Source organism: Taudactylus pleione, unplaced genomic scaffold, assembly GCF_031769625.1.
Source record: "Taudactylus pleione unplaced genomic scaffold, aTauple2 ptg000042l, whole genome shotgun sequence".
Taxonomy (NCBI): domain Eukaryota; kingdom Metazoa; phylum Chordata; class Amphibia; order Anura; family Myobatrachidae; genus Taudactylus; species Taudactylus pleione.
This window is the reverse complement of record NW_028284444.1, coordinates 2,445,802-2,465,259: the sequence shown is the minus strand read 5'-3', so window position 1 is coordinate 2,465,259 and position 19,458 is coordinate 2,445,802. Positions and strand designations below refer to the sequence as shown.

The window sequence follows — 19,458 nt, the reverse complement described above, 5'->3', positions numbered from 1 at the left end:
ACACACTGAAATGGAACAAGAAGCATTCATAATAACGACCCGTGGTACACTGCAACTAACTTGCTTAAAAATGGCACCAGCACTTGTGATGCACACCTTAAAACTGCAGCTCAACTGCATAGACAGTATGCAAGTAAAATCACTTTTTCCTGTTTGTGTGTCCAGTTATGTGCAAGCTTTTTAAGCATTAGTTTAAGGTTGCCAGGAAGAACAAAACTATGGATTCATGAAGGTGCAAAAATAACAGTATAACAAACACAAGGAAGTAGAACAGCATACTTTACATAGTTGCCCATATCTAGGTTCATGTCTATTGTCATAACAGCTTGGTATAAGTAGTGTGAGAGCTGAAATATGAACATTTACTGCTGCGAAGCCATACAGAATACAGTATGTTATTAACAGGAACTACCGCTGTCCTCCTGCTACTCGCAGTGGTTGTCCCTACAGTCTTCTCAGGGGATCCACCCGAGTGTATCGCTTTTTCCACCAATGCTACAACCACTAATTACACATTAGATGTCATTCATATTGCTAATACCAATGTGTACACAGGTGAGTAATGTTTAGTTATATTTATTATAGAAATGACATGTCAGGAAATTTGCTTTATCTATTCATCAAACTGGACAAACGCTTCTACGTTATTTAAAATTTTTTAAATAATGTAAATATTACATTGTATACACTGTAGATTGCTATAGATAGTACTAATATATGAAGAATGGTATGCAAACTTACAGTCAATCTATGATAATATAAGTATCCTAGTAAATGATGTGTTGTAAAAAAAAATTATTTAATAATTTATAATAATGCTATAGAAAGCATGTTTTCTAGTTTTCCATGGATGGCCTACTTTTTTCCACCTAAACGTTTTGACCCGCAATACTTATTTTTACGTAATTTAGGTGCCATATGAAGACAATACATAGTTTAAAATAGGAACAGGCTACAGTACTTTAGCTGTTTGCCTTGTTTAGAGATCTATAAGGAAGTATAGGGTGGATTTTATGGTCAATCCAAACTTCAAGTCACTTGGGTGTTCCTGTTTTGTATTTAAAAATTATATCAGTTGTATAACTGACCCTAACCCTCCCTTTGGGGTGCCTAACCCTAACCTCCCTACAGGAGTGCCTAAAACAACCCCACCTCTCCGCACCCTAATGCTAACCCTCCCAGGGGGGTGCCTAACCCTAACCTAACCTCCGATGTTGCCTAATCCTAACCCCCCTTCCTCTAGCCTAACCCTAATCCTCCTGGGAGAGGTGCCTAACCCTAACTCCCCCTGGGAGTCCCTAAACCTAACCCTCCCCCACCATCTAAGATCTCCCGACGCCCGGCTTATCTATGTTTCGGTTTGCCGGGCGTCAGGATTTCGGCATGGGGCTAATGATAGACATTGGTATTTAGTTGCCTATCATTAGTCTCATGCCGGGCTTTCACTGTCTCAGCAATGAGTAAAAAACAAAGTGATTGCTACTACTATCAGTTTCTTGGTGTGAACTACGCAATGTGCAGCATTTGTGCCGCACATCTGCAAAGTGAAATAGCCATTGAGTGATAGAAGACACCTCTCCAGCCAAGCTTTCCCATAGAGGAATGTGAGTTTATGCCATTTTCAGATGGTTCTAGCTAACAGAGACAAGCTCCAATCAGATTTTGGGGGCTTGCTAACACATTGGTGATGGTTGTTTCAAGTGCTGTTGTTCATTAAACACTAGACATCCTAATACCTCATGCTATATAGCCTTGTTAAATAGGGATAATACTTGATTATGCCTTAAACATGTAGGAACGACCATTTCCACATGGCATGGTTTAAGGACAAAATTACCTTGATAAATTTGGCCAAATTATACGGCCGAAACTAGGATTTTGGTCACCTGGGGCAAGGCAATACATTGTTGTTATCCCCCTGGCCATAACTATAGACTCTGTCCTTTTAGAAGCCCCCCTGGTGTTTCTACAGCAGTCTGTATCCCTACCCTTCCCGTATCAATGCAGCAGCCTGTGTCTCTCCATCCTATATCTCTGCAGAAACAGCTATTGTTTGTATTAACCCTCCCCCACCCTCCCCCACCACCATTTACCTGGATCTTCTCCTTTCTCTCCAGTGGCTGCAGCAGGCTCCTCACACACTATTTTTTAGCATGCATGACATCACCTACACAATGCAGATAGGGCCAAAACTTTATTATACCATGTGATCCTAGTCCCTCTAAGCCAGCACTCTGCTGATTAGTCCAGTGGCACAGGCACAGAGTCTGGTCACAATCACCAGACTGAACATTAGCTAAAAATGAGGGGAGCACCGCCTGGTGGGCCACTGAAAGAGGGGGCTCAGGGGTACTCCTCAAATCCAATGCCGCCCCCCCCCCCCTTAGCTACTCACCTAGTTGCGGCCCTGCCAATAGACACAGGTTGAGCAGGCTTTATTTCAAATTTAGCTTTGCATTTTAAATAATGAAATGGTTATAATTAATTATTCATATAAAAAAACAAAAAAATAAACAAAACTGAAGAGTAGAAAAGAACAAGTTGGACAACTTCTGTACAATTTAAGAAGATATTGCAAAGGTAGATGCATCATGATAAACTAAAAACACTTTGTTTTCTTAATTACAGTCAATGTCACATCAATCCTAAATGAAAGTGCTACAATCTTATTACAAGTTACAAGCTTAAATGATGCAGGAAATTGGACATCAACAATCAGCTCATTTATTAACTGCAGTCTAGGATTCGGGATTACACATCCATTTCACGAGAATAGTACTTCAATTTTTGCAAACTGGACTTCTCCATTATCACAGATTGCTATTAATGTTACATTCAGGTAAGTTGTATGGACTCTTTTTCTTTTTAAAAAGAAACAAAACCTAAAAGCCTGTGTTCACGAATAAAGACTCTCAATCTCTCGCTCATGATATGCATCATAACAAACATTACCAACTTCTTGTGAGATTTAGGGGTAAATTTACTAAAGGTCGACTTTAATCAGGGGCTAAATCAATATAAAAAAGATTGTCTGTTAGTAAATGTGTGATTTAGCCGCTGAAATACAACATCGATGTTGATCAAGTTAGATTGATTTTTAATTGATTAAATCAACCTTTAGTCAATTTAGCCCTTAGACGCGGTATTACTTTGTTTTACTCACAACCTTTAAAGAGGATCTGCTGTTTACATGACAGAGGCAGCCATTTTGTAGCCCAGCTGACTGGGAAGAAGGCTTCTAATTTACAAGTATTGTCACTGGTAATTGAAGTGATAGGATGCATTCTCATGAATATTGATACAGGCCACAAAATGACTGTATCCATTGTGTGATTTTGACAAACATTTTAAAATGTAAAGCAGACAAGTGAAATGAATGCTCTAAATCAGGAGAGAAAAAAACAATCACTTTTATGCAATTTAACATCGGTTTACTGTATGGTTTATTTACCTTTGTTGCATGGATCATAAGGAAAAGTATCCACAGCACTTTTCAGAACCATCAGGTGTGTTGTAGACACAGCTTATTACAGAAATGTGTGCTGACCCCCATGTTTTGGTTTTGAATATGGATTCATCTTTGTGTTTTGGCTTTAGTTTTGCAAAACCACCCTAAAGTGTTTTTGGTGTTGGATCTTGATTTGAAAAAAAAAATAAACAATTTTTTGTAAAACCGCTAAAATCATGTAATTTATGGAATCCAAAACCCAAAATTCGGATTTAAAATCTAAATTCCGACCTGCAAAAAGATCAGAACCACAACTCTGATTTACCCAGATTCACGAAATTCGGGTGGATTTGGAATTCTGGATAACGGAACCGCATATCTCATTTGTTGATTCTTGCCCTGAATGTGTGACAATCCCATGGCAAACACCAAACACAGTAATGACCATAAGTAAATGCCGAACCAGAGGTAATTAGCATTCTTAGTTTTATTTCCATAGATGACCTGCTCTATAAACCTAAAGGTCTGTTTTACAAACTCCTATCACATCTTTAAACATTTTGTTATGAACTTTCTAGTAAAGCATATGTATCACTTACTGTAGCTTTACTGCAGATCCTGCCTTATCCGGTGATCCGGCTATTGTGAGTGCACTGTCTACAATCAGACCCATGTCTTTGCTGGCACAATTAAAATAAATGACAGCGATAATCTCTGATCTTGTCTTTGGGCCCTTTACAAAGTAGATCATGTTAATAAACTTGAAATTAAAATATTATGATTTTTATCTAGTGTTGGAAATGTGTTGGGACATTATTATAATTTAATTGCATGATTACAAGACACAATCTTACAATCAGCTTCATTGCGATATATTTGGGGAAAATTTTTCTACCTAATCTGGAAATATTTTATTTGAATTGTTTTGGATAGAATATAATTCACACACAAAAAAAATCATTACAAAATATTGGATGGAACAATCAGAGTGTAACATATACTGTATGACAAACATATAATATTGGACCAGTGGTGTATCTATAATGTGTGCAGTGTGTGCGGGGCACATGGGCCCCCCGGGTCAAGGGGGACCCCGCACCGCACATACTGAACCCATATTATTGTATACTTACCTGTCCGTGGTCCCACGTTGGGTATCTGCGCTGCTCAGAACACCGGAATATGGCCCGGTGTTCTGAGCATGCGCAGTAGACTCCGGGCAATAGAGTGTGCCAGGACTCTACTGCGCATGCACAGAACGCCGGAAAAATGGCTGCCACACTCTAGTGCCTGGAGTCCACTAAGGCTTCGGTGGCTGGCTAGCTGCGTCAGTCGGCTGCCGGCCACCGGGGAGAGATGGGGCCCCGCACAGGGAGTGCACACGGGCCCCCTCCTCTCCTAAGATGCCCCTGTATTGGACTGTAAATTTGTGTATTGTAATGTGTAAAGCTCCTACACATTTCTAACATTATGCTTTCCCTGAAAATGTTTTTCTGCTCCATGATATGAAAATTGTAAAGGTTTATTTACAATCTTATTAAAAATGATTGACTTTGCCAAGGGGAAGGAGATAAGATATGTCATTTCTTTTAATTGTACCAGCAGAGAGAATGTTCTCAACCTTGCCTGTTATAGATAAGGAGATGGAAAACAGAAGTGATACATATGCAGGAAAGATAAGTGAAACATATGCTTTACTAGGAAGTTCATACCAAACTGTTTAAAGATATCGTAGAGGTTTGCAAAGCTTTGGGATTATAGAGCAGATCACCTTTTTGAAATAAAACTGGTGGGATCTTGGTGGATGCAGGAGCTTTTCTGTATGTGACTGGCAGTAATTGTCATGAAATGCACCTTTTTACCTAAAGGTGCGTATCCACTAGCACACAGGTTCTCAAACTCGGTCCTCAGGACCCCACACAGTGCGTGTTTTCCAGGTCTCCTCACAGAATCACAAATTAAATAATTATATCCTCCTGTGGTTCTTTTAAAATGTGTCAGTGAGTAATGAACACACCTCTGCACCTGCTGGGTGACCTGGAAAACGTACGTATGAGCGATATGTCAAAAATATTGATTGGGGTGCTTAACCATCTGCGCCTAAAGGCTGCTTTAGTCAAGTACACTAAAGGGAAAGTATCTTTCTTCCCTAAAACATATAATAAAGAAAACAGATATAGGTACTGCACAGAAGCGCCTAATTAAAAGATAAATAAATACTTACCGTATCTTAATATACCGTATTTCTTTCAATCACTACATGATCTTCAATAATTGATAGATTATGGTCTAATTGCTCACAACATGAAAAGAGAGAAAAGAACACAAATGCAATCTCCTGCAGATCATTCAAATATAGATTGGCTTCATGAATCTACAATAGTGTAAACACACTCAAAGGAGGGTCAAATATATATGACCTTTCAAAAATAAGGTAATAATAGTGTGAAACATTGATAATACATACAGAAATTTAATGATAACACACAATAATAGTCACATAGAACATGAATAAAAATGATCAAAAGCAGCCTCTTGATAAAATAGTTGGCTTAATCTTCCATCTTGGTCAATATTCAATACAATGTCACAGGCAAAGTTGGCCTCCTACCAGATTCAGGTGAGCAAAAATGCCTATAGTATACTGGTGATATTCTTAAACCCATGTCAAGCCTCATCTGGAATCCCTTCCTCTGGATAGGTCCTGTGAACACCCTTTGCTACCAATGCGTTTCTACCTATCAAGATCTTCCTCAAGACAATAGGGTAAGCTAACTCTAAGCTTCTAAATATACCCCTATCAATTAAGACCCAATTACTCAGAGGAGCCATCTTCATTACAAAGGTATCATACATAAATACATAAATAAAACCTATAAATATAAGTCCTAATTCTACCTAAAGTCAGATCTCTCTACCTTAATCTTATCAAATAATTCCTAAAATATCCAATAAAAAACATAGCAAAACTATCCCATCGCAAAACCAGAAGTCACCACGGGTCCTACTTCCGATTTTTCATGTATACATAAAGTTCTTTAAAAAAAAAAAAAGAAAATAGCACCTTTGTCCTTTGTTAAGAAAGTATTTTATAAGGCCATCTCTCTGCCTATACAAGCTCCGAAGTCTCCGGAAGTCACGTTGATGTAAACGGAACCGGAAACCTTAAGTAAGCCCACATACTCTTGGGTTCGTAGTGCATAGTATTGCCGGAAGTGATGTCATTTTCCTCATACTCCCGAAACCGGAAGTGAGTGTAATCGGCCCCGAAGGAGTCTGGGATTTGTAGTATTAGACTTCCATCCATACACAATCATAACACATTTATAAGTCAGCAATTTTATTTATTAATTGGATGTATGTTAAGGTTCCACTATAATGTCCAGGTCCATACATAATTTGTATAATGGGAAAACAGATTCTCAATGATTTCATAATTTAGTTTTTTGTCCATTCTATTAGAATGTATCCATTTTAACTGCTGGCAAAAAAGAGAAAGAGTTATAAATATGAGTATACAAACTAATTTCCATAACCCTATCTAAACAAAAAATACATATAATCTGATTAAACAAATCTAGTAATAAAATAACTTTAAATATTAAAACCACATTTTAGTATTTAGGCAAAGTCATATTTTAATCCAAAAACCAATTAATTTTGAAGTCTTTGGGCCTGATTCAGACCCACTCGCGAGCGGCTGTCCACTCGCAAGTGGGTCGATGGTCTGCACGGAGCATGCGCACGACGGAGGGAGCTCCATTGTGCGCATGCGTCAGACGCGACGAGCGAAGGACTTTCTTTCGCTCGTTGTGTCTGATCAAAGGGGGCGTGCTGTCGATGTTGATTGACAGCATGCCCCCTTTGGTGGGCGTGCCGGGGGCGTGCCTCCCAGACAGGGGCATTCCCAAGGGAACGCCTACCGTCAGAAGCCGGCCCACTGACATCACAATAGAGCCAAAATCACTCCGGGCCTTGCGGTTGAAAAACTCAACAGCAGGCTCCGGCACGCAGTGGCGATGGTCACGATGGTCAAGACCATCGCGGCCATCAACCTGCACGCTCGTACAGGCTGTGGGTGGTGACCCACAGCTATACGAGCGTCCAGGAGGACGCTCCATAATTATGGAGGACGGCCCTCATTCAGAGCGTGCGCTCTGCTCAGAGCGTACGGCTCTGAATGAGGGCCTTTGTTCAGACCTTTTGGATGGAAAGTTTTGAAAGAATAGATGGAATGCATCTCTACTTTGGCCAGTTCTTTTGCAAAATTTTTATTACTCCAATTCCCTTTTACTTGTTTTAACACCCCAAATGTTTTAATTTCCTTTTTATTTTTATTGTGAATTTCTTTAAAGTGGGTTGCCAAAGCATGGGTATCTAAGCTTATTAATATTTTGGAAATGTTCCGCTAATCTTATTTTAAATGGTCTCAATATCCTCCCAATATAGTATTTATCATAATTACAACCAATGTAATATACAACATTTTTCGAGTTACAGGTTGCAAAGTCCTCAATCCTTTTACTAACACCATTTATGCACACTTTAACACACTTTTTTTCACCCTTCACCAATTTGGCAAAAGCCACATCTCTGGAAGCCCTTTGTAAGGATTCTTCCATTTGTTCTTGGTGGTGAAAATGTGCTTTTAACAACTTTATCTTTTATATTCCTGGCCCTTCTGTAAATTAACTTTGTTTTTTCTGGGAGAAGAGAATTTAAAATCAGATCACCTTTTAGGATGGGCCTATGAGTCTTAATAATGTGTTCTATTTGTTTGTACTGTGCATTATAATCAGTTATAAATGACATTTTAAAGTCGCCCTCAGGAATTGGATGATCTTTCTTCTGCAATAATGTAGTTCTATCAAGATCATTGCATTTCTCCATAGCTTCCTGTACTTTTTTATGCTTGTAGCCACTAACATTAATTCTCTGCATCATATTTGTGGCTTGTTCTTAAAAGACGCTATCCTCCATGAGATATATTTTTAATCTCTGCATTTGGCTATTGGGAATGGACTCCATCCAATTGGGATGATTGCAACTCGTAGCTTCTATAAATGCCCATATAGAAGCTACAAGTTGCCATCATCCCAATTGGATGGACTCCATCCCCAATAGCCGACTGCAGAGATAGGTAGAAAAACGCATTGGCAGCAAAGGGTGTTCACAGCTCCTATCCAGAGGCTGATGTGGAAGAGATTCCAGATGGCTTACTGAGGCTTGACCCGGGTTTAAGAACATCACCTGAATCTGGTAGGAGGCCAACTTTACCTATGACAATGTATTGAATACTGATCAAGATGGAAGATTAAGCGACTGTTTTATCAAGGGGCTGCTTTTTATCATTCTTATTCATGTTCTATGTGACTATTATTGTGTGTTATTAAAATTTCTGTATGTATTATCAATGTTTCACATGATTATTACCTTATTTTTAAAAGGTCATATATGTTTGACCCTCCTTTGAGTGTATGTTTACACTATTGTAGATTCATGAAGCCAATCTATATTTGAATGATCTGCACAACATTGCATTTTGTGTTCTTTTCTCTGTTTTCATATTGTGAGCAATTAGACCATAATCTATCACTTATTGAAGATCACGTAGTGATTGAAAGCAATACAGCCTATTAAGATAGGTATTTATTTATTTATCTGCTGATAAAGCACTGAGCGAAATGTCATACAGTGTAGGCATCCTCCCTCCTCCCTGAACATGGTCAATCTGTCGTTATTGGCAGCTTGACCAGCATGTTCAGGTGATGATTGATGTCAAAAACGACAAGCGGGAACGAGCATCACTGGTCATTTTGAATCATGCCCGATTAATGAGCGATTGAACGATAACGATATCATTATCATTCAATTGCTCATTTTAATAGGCAAGTGGATACACGGCTTAAGAGTGAAAGATTATGTAATGTAGCATAACTAAAAGTATGCTAGCTCGCAGTAACATTTTAAAGTGTCCCACCAAGATTTTAGAGAGGTCCATAAACTTAGCTGGGACATACAATACCATCTTTCTTTTATTAGTGTCACCAAAGCAGACAAGGGGGTATATTTACTAAAGTGAGAGTTTATAGAAGTTGAGATGTTGCCCATAGCCATCAATCAGATTCTAGCTATTATCTTCTAGAAGGTATTAGTTAAATGTTATGTAGAATCTGATTGGTTGCTTTGGGCAACATCACCTCTTTTGTAAACTCTCACTTTAGTAAATATTCCCCTAGTACTGTAATTTAAGAAACATAGGGCCTACTTTATCAAGAAGTTTTATCACTCACAATGGGTGATAAAACTTGCTGCATATGATAAATGGTGCTCAAGCCAATCAATTTGTAGACGGGCCGGGGGGGGTGGTTTCCAAAACGGAGGTGTTCCTACCATTTTGTGGGCAGCCACACTGACATCATCAGTGATGTCAGTGGGGAGCTTCCTGCTCAATCAGAGCAGGAAGCTCCTTGGGGCTTGCGGCTGCCGAGACCCAACCTTAGAGTCTTGTTGCAAGCCCCAATGGTCGCGATGGTGTTCACCATCGCGACCACCAACCTGTTCGGTTGTTAAGGTGTGGGTGGTACAGCTTAACTAAGGACCAGGAGGCCGCACTTCAAAAATAAAGTGGACGCCCTCATTCAGAGAGAGCGGTCGCTTCTTGCGACTGCCTCTGAATGAGGGCCTGTGTGTGATGTGGGACCATACACATTGTGTGTAAGTACTGTACTGGAAGAAAGGCTAGCTCTTTTGTGTGCATAAATATGTTTGGTGTAGTGTACCTCTGCACAATTGACTTTCTAATTTTTAACTACTGTATATCATTACAGCATGACAGTATAAGTGCAAATATACATTCACAATGAACACATTGTCTAGTTTAATCTGAATAAACTCATTAACTTTCATTTCATTTCCATTATTTCAGTGCTTTAATTAATGATACAGCAGTCTACAAGCTTGAAAAAAACATGACTATTGGTGAGCTATTGTTTAAGTTTATTTTATATTTCTTTATAGCTTAGAGTAATATTCCTAAAATATATTAAAACACAGTTGATTCACAGCCTCTCCCATTGCTACTGCTTGCATCCCCTTTATCTCTATCTTGTGTAAAATTGCGTGAAGGAAAAGGCAGTGGTGGATACTACAGTACTGTAGCAATTCAATATTGCTCCTGTTTGGGCATGGCTGTTCTGAAAACCTGTCATTGCCATGATACTTACCATGGATGATTCTAAGGCACAATTTTACACTGCTGTACAACCCGGCAGTGTTCCTGTTCATGTGCTATCTGAGTTCACAAATATGTGCTGAATCAGTGCTGTAGGGGAAAGATGGGTCCCATCAGATCCCCTTCACAACCCAACCTCCTTCCCATAGGAAGTAACAGGGCTCTGGGAACCAATGCCGTAGGTTGCAGCAGGCAAACTCAGAAAAATGTAAGTTTTCGGAGTTTGTTAAAAATTAAGTAGCCCCATCTTGCCCCCAATAATGAATGAGCCCATTACTAAAAATCACGTGGAAACTAAAATTTTCATATGCATTTTTTTCTATTTGGCTGGATTACACAATTTGTATATAGAAAATTTTAAATAATGGTGTATCCTGCTCAAACTAACAGCAACACCCTTTTTTTTTCTTTTTCAGCCTCCACACCAACTACTGCTGATCCAACTGCAACTGATCATATTACAAACTCTGCTGCTCTGAATACAAATTCTGCTAATTCTGCTGTATCTGCTTCATCTACAAACTCTGCTGGTTCTTATACAAATTCTGCTGTAACTGCTTCATCTACAAATTCTGCTGCTCCTTCTACAAATTTTGCTAATTCTGCTGTAACTGCTTCATCTACAAACTCTGCTGGTTCTTATACAAATTCTGCTGATTCTGCTGTAGCCATTTCTTCTACAAATTCTGTTAATCCTTATACAAATTCTGCTGCTTCTGCTGTAACTGCTTCGTCTACAAATTCTGCTGCTCCTTATACAGTTTCTGCTGATTCTGCTGTAACTGCTTCGTCTACAAATTCTGTTGCTCCTTATACAATTTCTGCTGATTCTCCTGTAACTGCTTCTCCTACAAATTCCACTGCTAATTCTGCGAGTATTTCTTCTACAAATTCTACTACTCTTGCCTCAAATTATACTTCATCTACAATTAAAACAACAAACGGTGGACATGCAAACCACCCCAACTCAAAGTTCTTTGCTCTGATCAAGACACTTTGCCTGTTTGTTTTCACCAGAAAGTTGTTATCATAAAGCAGAACTCCAAGGAATTAAGGTTTTCTATTGACATACTAAATCTCAACTGTATTTTTGCTCTTTCAGGTACTGTATAGCAAAATGATAAGTCAAACGCAAGTTTACAGAGGATTAAAAGGATTAGTTAAGACTAGCTGTATTTAATTAATTAATTCAAGTACTCTGCTCTATGAATTCACTTTGCTCTTTTGTGATTTTTCATAGTTTGCATAAAGAGACGAGATAGATAGAGGTGCATTTTGGTTCCCCAGAAAACCGAATCCACAAGAATTTTGAGAATCTGGATAAATCCAAGTCGTGTTTCCGATCTCCTGAGGAGATCCATTTAAAACCGAGTTGTGGTTGTGATCTTTTCGCGGTTTGGAATTCGGATTTTAAATCCAAATTTTGGTTTTTGGATTGCAATAATTACATGATTTTAGCTGTTTCTGAAATCTTTTTTCAATAATAAAAAAAAACAAGATTCAAAACTAAAACCAAAACACTTGAGGGTGGTTATGCAAAACCAAAACCAAAACACGAAGATGAATCCAGATCCAAAACCAAAACATGGAGGTCAGCGCACATATATAGTTTTGCAGAGGTGCAAAGATCTACAGTACATCTGATTTACTATTATAGCTATTCTGCATTGTGTGATTGTAAATCCTATATTCTACATTTCTCAAAGCCCATAGTCAAAAATGGCAGGTGAATAATGTAAGGTGACATTTGCTCCAGAGAAACGTAAATTTCCAATAACAAATGCAGAATGGGACCAATATTCCATGGAAAAGTTTTCAAAAATTAATTCTAGTTCTATGTTCTGTAAATAAATAGTCATACATAAAACAGCTATAATAAGATGCTATAACTTCTGCAAAATCCTTATATTTCTGTAATCTTCATACTGATTATCATTACCATTTATATATAAACTAAGCAGTGACATATTATGCAGTGCTTATTGTAACTCTAACAAATGACAATGTACATTGAAAAAGAAGGCAAAGATGGCACTGATAGGTAGTGCAGCTCATGGGGAAAGTCCCTGCTACCATTAAGCAGCAGCATTATCAGCCTCCAATCATAAAGAAGTCATTTTCAACTGGCATTGCTACTATTTATAAAGTATGGTCGGAACAAAAAGAGATATCACAAGACAGGCCCGAAGTCCAAATTAGTATATGTAGAAATCTTCAAACAGGCAATCATAATTGTCCTTCACCATTTATCAGAATAGGATCATCCTTCCTCTGCTTTTTCCAAAGAAAGGTTTTGCTTTTCTGCTGCATGGTCACACTTTTGGATATCTGTCAGCTCGGGGCAACCAGACATAGTCCAGGATTGTTCTTTAGTGTCATGCTCACTGCTGAACCCCCTATTTGGTGGCAGCTGCTGTCACCAAGGAGATCACTAAAGTAGTTATAGAGATGGCAACAGCAATGACAGTTGACAGCAGTGATAGTTAAACATGTTGGGTCCATCAGCTCACCGGAGATGGCATTTGGTGGATCATCTAAACAATCTCATCTTTGGTGTGATGATACTCATTGGCAGGGGCACCAGGCTTAGGTCATCTGTAGGATCCTGGTGGGACCCAGGGTCAGCAGCACATCGGACAGGGAGAGAAAGGAGCCCCTCTCCCCAACCCAGCAAATGCTGCTGTGTGCTGGACTGTAAAGGGTCCTTGGAGGCTGATGCCACTGTGCCGCAGCAGTCTCCTCTCTCTCCCTGCAAGTGTTATGAGGAGTGGGCGATCTCCCTTATTGCCCCTCCCTGAACTGAATCTGCCCACTGGCCAATGGGGACGTACAACCCCCCCCCCCGCTTCCCAGCGCATTGTGCTTTTAAAAAAAAAATTGTGATGGAGTGTGGCCACACCTTCTTGATTTTACCACACCCCCTCCAAGTACCTGGGTCTGTCACTGCTCTTGACAGCCCTCGTCATTGGCACTATCATGTAATTTCCCATTACCTACACAATTTTTAACTGTGTTAGAAATGTGGGAAGATGATTATGTGGAGTTTTAAACACACAGCTTACCTAAAAGGCAGCCAACTCCAACTACCACCCACTATGCCACCATGCTATTTATGCTTTGTATTTATTTAAACCTTACAAAAAAACTAAGTAATTACAACTTTATTCTGCTACAACTATTTTATGCATATTAGAGATGTGCGGTTCGATTCTCCATAAATTCAGAGAATAGGGACATATCTGAGTCGTGGTTCTGATTTCATGAGGAGCTCTAGACAGATCCGAAACATGGTTCTGATCTTTCCACTTTTTGAAATTCAGATTTTAAATCTGAATTTTGGGTTTAGATAGCAAAAATTACATGATTTTAGCTATTTTAAAAAAAAACACAGTTGAAAACCAAAACACAAATATGAATCCAGAACCAAAACCAAAACACATGAGTCAGCGCACATCTCTAATGCATATATTCTAGAGATAGAGAAGAAATAAGACAAGCATGTATTGAACTCTTTAGAGATGGACTCTCAATCAGTCATTTTAGGTGATTTTTAAGGTCAGTGAGTTGCAGCTATGTCACTCATTGGGAAGTGATTAAATCAATCTTCTCTAGACTTCAACCAGAGGCAAGTACAGTAGCTGAAATATGAAATTACATCTGTTTATCTGATAAAGTCAGCTGATTTGCCAATACTCTAAAAAGAGGATGAACAAACATGTTTTGTTTAGAGCATGTATAATTTTTGTACTTTGGTCAGCTATTTCTTCAGTATCATCTATCTGTGCACCAAAGGACAAGCAGTTGAAGTCGTATTATTTAATATCAGAATAATAAATTGCAGTGACTGCCAATCTTGGGAAATAAACATTCATGATGTGCAGAGACAGACCTGGCTGCTTGAAGAATTGTGCATATACAGTATGGAAGCCATAAAAAGCATAATCTTTCTGTTTAGGTGCTGAAGCGTGGAGTAGGGAGTATTGGTGGATGACATCACTAATTAATAAGATTGATTATTTTTAGTGATGAAAATAATGTTTTGGGGATCTGCTTCTTGGGTATCACATGAAAGTCTATGTACTATATAGCTCTGCCAGTCAGAAAGCTTCCCACCACTAAAGTCCAACCATTAAATCTAAATATTTTGTAACAGAAAACTAAGATTGTATTATTTTTTATTTATTACTGATAAAGGGTTACAGTATAGAAAATATAATTTGCAAAGGAATGTACAATTTTGGTGTATTTAATAATGTGATAGTTGATATAATGTATACAATTATTTAGTTGTTTTTTACAGCATTGCTGATACATAGGAAATAACTAAACTTTAGTTTACTTGTTTGTTTTTCTAATATGTATTTTACGACTTTCAGTGGGAAAACTGGAGCTGTATATTCTACAGATATGATCACTGAAAAAAAAACTATTGAATTTTATCACTTTTCTTTGTATAATAGAATTTAGAAGTTAAATAAATATAGTTTTTGAACACCTTCTATCCTCTACATTAAATGTATTGTTTAAGATTTTACCACCCCTCCATGTAACTACACCAATTGTTTTAAATAATCATGTATGTGATGTGTATAGTTTCACACATAAATCTATATAACACATTTTCTTAATTTAGTTTTATTTTATAGCAACACAAAAGATAATTCACATGCAGAAATAGTTTAAAAGGAACAAACATATACAAATGTTATAATTTACTTACAGTTCTTTATAAGAGATTAATAATGCTACTTGTGCAGTAATAAATGTCTCAAAAAACAGTTGAGTTTTTTTAAATGTATCATGTATAGAAAAGTATTAATATTATTGTGGCTTATGAACTGAAAAAGATTTAAAAAAAATAAACTGATGAAACTAATGAATTTATTCTTACACGTCAAGGTTCTGATTTCTGATCTATTGCTGAATAGAGACTATGAACATGAGATGGCAAATTTCTGCACAAAATTATTATTATTTTTTTTATGAAAGTCTGTCTTTGTTATGCAATATTCAATAGATATGGATGCATTGATATTGCCAGTTCTAAAATTAACAGAGCCTTTACTGATACTGAATAGCCAGCAGGAGTTTATAAAGAGTTTAGGCATCTATTTTCAACAGTGGTGCAACTATATTGGGTACAAGAAGTACCACTGCTATGGGGCTTGAAGGGGCCGGGGCCTTCCCCTGGGGCCCAAATCCCCTGCACCAAACTAACATTAACATTTAGTGCCAAATAGAATGGTCAGAACAGGTGACACTGATTACAGAACAGGACAGTCTAAAAACTACTCATCATGAAACTAGTGTTTTCACTACAGTGTATTGAAAATGCTATATCATGGGGAGCTTCCCTTTTTACCAGACCACCAACTAGCAGTGGATTGTGTGCAGCATTTATGATGCACAAAGAGAAAAAGAAGGAACGCGAGGAGAAGAAATTAGCCAAGGTCAAGGAGTGCAGTATGCAAGTGCCCGCCAATGTGAACAGAAGGCACTTTGGATTAATGTGAAATGGGGGCACTACAATGTATAATAATGTAAGCTGAGGGAACTACAGTACACTGTTGAGTAATGTGAACTGAAAGACACTACAATGTGGAAAAATATTAATTTAGGGAACTGTGTGGCATAATTTAAGCTGTTGGCACTGTGTGATACTACAGTATGTGAACTGGTTGCACTACTGTATTGCAAAATGTGAACTGGGGGCACTATTGTGTGGCAAATTGTAAAATGGGGGTACTACAATGTGTCATAATGTGAACTGGGGTACTGTGTGGAATAATGTAAACTAAAGCATTAATATGGGTGATAAAATAAACTAGGGCTCTACTGTGAGCCAAAAAATTAACTCTTTGCTCTGAAGGTTGAGTGAGGCTTGTCCTTTGCATTTACCTTAAGCCTGCGGAGGATGAGCTCAACTCATCCTCCATAGAGACAGGTGTAGAAAAAAATCTAAAAAAACATAAATTCTGGTCACGACTCCTGAAAATTGCTGTGGAGTGCTGAGCCTGAGGGGTAAGTATTGGAAGTGATGTCATCGCGAGCATGCATGAAGACATTCACATTACATGATAAAATTAATGGAGATTAATGGGTAAAGTATACATACATAAGCCCTATATTCCAGGAAATCTGGAGTCCAAGGATGGGGAAATGTAATAATTTAGATTGGGTCTCCACTCAAATGATGAGGCCACTTAGTAGATATTGTCTGGTCATCACCTGTGAAATATTGGTTTAAGGGCACTACATGTCATATCACCCCCATAATAGCACCTGCAACTATAGGGCCACACATATTTGAAAAAGGAGAGTATCCTCTTTCAAATGGTGTGATACTAGAAGCTATTATCTCATGATCGTAATCAATAGACAGTATTACCCTGCATTAAGGAAAACACACAGTTGTACATATGGACAAAAGAGCACTATGTGCCCTCTCATGCCCATAATTACACTTGTATATATGACAGCACTCACACCCACACAGCAATTTGGAAAACTATAACTTTCTGTAGATATGAAGAAGACATATTGGGCCTGATACAGAGGTGGATGTTGCTGTGGCATCAGATGCAAATGGCCAACATTTTAAGTCTGTGCATGCGTCTGAGTTGCACTGTGCCTGCATCTAAATGGCTACTGCCAGGAGTTGCAGATTGAATTTAGTCATAGAGAATAGCAATTTCAGTGGTCAGCGGCAGGCGTGTCATGGCCAGTGACTGCGTTATTTTCCACAGTTGCACTCATTTTGGTGGCCATGTTAAGACAGACATTATGTCCTTCCATAGGGCTGTTGCAATGTCCAATGGTGTGACCAATGTGCATCCATTGATGTAGATGGCGCTAGCTTTTACACAAAGAGACAGATCAGCGCTGCAGCCAGTGGGTGTCTCTGTATGAATCCCATCGGCTACATCATTAGCATAATGGTGCAGTTGCATTGCGGAAGAAGGCACAGTCATGGTGGCATTGGCATCCACCACAGAATCAGGCCCATTCTGTTTTACTTTCCAATACTAGCCAGAACACTTGTGGAGGTACCTCTATATGAAGGAGATGAGTTTCTTCAGTGCCGTCTTAGTAGTTATTTTCTGGTGATCACCAGACAATGACTGGAAGAATACACAAATATGTTTATATTTTCACAGATTTAATTTTATGTTAAACTACACCTAGAATCTTGCTGGTTGCAATTTTGAAAAGGTGGCTTAATGCCGAAGAATGAATAAAGCAAGTGCAAATGTTCCTACACCCACTTTCCCTATCCCTTAACACAAGATGCACATCGACATCCTTGATTAAGTCTTGGGCTGCGCAGATTGTGGGTCAACTTTCTCTCAAAAAATGGCCTCTGAAACTGTGGTTCTGCAATTGGGAACACAGCCGTGTTCATAAAAGAGATGTGAGCTGACCCCCATGTTTTGGTTTTGGTTTTAATTCATTGTTGTGTATTGGTTTTGCCTAAACCATCCCCACGTATTTTGGATATGTATTTTTTTTTTCAATTATATAAACAGCTAAAATCATGTAATTATGGCCTGAGTTTGTTCCTACAGTATTATTAACCTCATTAACATTAATTTCCAGTCTTTTCCAGTCAATTTTGATCACCTCAAAGCTTTAAATTTAATTTTCACCAATATAGGCAAAAGACTGCAGCTAGCTGGCTGGCTAAACTAAGCGACAGAGCAGCACCACAAATGAACAGCATTTTAAAAGAATATAGGACATCTATGAAACAATGCCACAAAGCAGTGTCAGACAGAGTGGCAGTTTAATAACTTATAAAAATGTTTGTCGTTTATGCAAAAAAAACAGTCACCAATGCCCCAAACAGCGCATAAGAAAAGAGGTACAAGATGGAATTATCCTTGGGCCCTCCCACTCACCATTATGTTGTATATTAAAAAGGACATGCACAGTTTAACAAACCAATCACTTCAGTGACAAGGACTGCCACTTTTGTGCCTGAACTGGTTGGTTTGTATGGGCCCCCACAAAGAAAATTACCAATGAGCTTAAGGCAGTTAACAATGTTGTTAACAATCAGCTTAAGGCAACAAAAAGTGTTGTTAATAATCTCTTCTCTACAATGGAAAGATGTAATCATTCTCATGCTCTTCCTCACCCTCATCAGTGCTAACATCATCTTCACACAATATTAACTCATCCACGCTGAAATCCACCATTAATGAAGTCTCTGTACTTTGATGTAATTGCTTCAAAAAAGAAGAAAATATTATCCTGCACTGGATATCGGAACTAATTACCAAGTGCACTCAGAAATCATCAGTTAAATATTGTCTAAAGGAAATATTCAACATTCAAAGAAAGAATGAATAGTAGCTGGAGGTGCTCCCAGGAATTAAATAACAGGTACTTAAGGAAAACCAAATAATTAGCGTAAGCCAATTAGAAAGCAAGAAATGCCTTTGTGGGGCACATTTTTGGGTAATAATGATGTATTATATAAATTGAGATAAAATATAACTTTTATTCTTCCTAGTAAAAAAATGGGATGCAATGGCTCTTTTGAAACAAAATGTGACAGTCACCCCTAAAATAACACACAAAAAAACATTGTATGTACATAAAAAACAATTATCGGATAATTATTCAAGTAAATGAAAAAATATATACACTGATGCAAATGTATCTCTACAATGAGTAAGTGGGCAGGTATCGGTATGGAATTTAGACAATAATCACATATATATAGTCATTGATATTTAGATAAATGTCTGGCCATACATGGTCCCATACCATA

The 19,458-nt window shown here is 38.2% G+C and overlaps 1 protein-coding gene across 1 annotated transcript; it reads left to right on the top strand.

Annotated features, from left to right (window-relative positions):
* Positions 1-378: 378 nt before the first annotated feature.
* LOC148537919 (uncharacterized) lies at positions 379-15,549 on the top strand. The gene is made up of 4 exons (XM_088460132.1): positions 379-555; positions 2,629-2,839; positions 10,377-10,429; positions 11,099-15,549. The coding sequence occupies exons 1-4, from the start codon at positions 393-395 to the stop codon at positions 11,713-11,715; spliced, it is 1,044 nt and encodes a 347-aa protein (XP_088316258.1). The 5' UTR covers positions 379-392; the 3' UTR covers positions 11,716-15,549.
* The last annotated feature ends 3,909 nt before the right edge of the window (positions 15,550-19,458 follow it).

Excerpts from the sequence above, each read along its gene's own strand:
- LOC148537919 (XM_088460132.1), top strand. The coding sequence starts at position 393 with ATGTTATTAACAGGAACTACCGCTGTCCTCCTGCTACTCGCAGTGGTT. Across the intron at positions 556-2,628 it reads TAATACCAATGTGTACACAG|TCAATGTCACATCAATCCTA; the intron begins GTGAGTAATGTT and ends TCTTAATTACAG. Across the intron at positions 2,840-10,376 it reads GCTATTAATGTTACATTCAG|TGCTTTAATTAATGATACAG; the intron begins GTAAGTTGTATG and ends CCATTATTTCAG.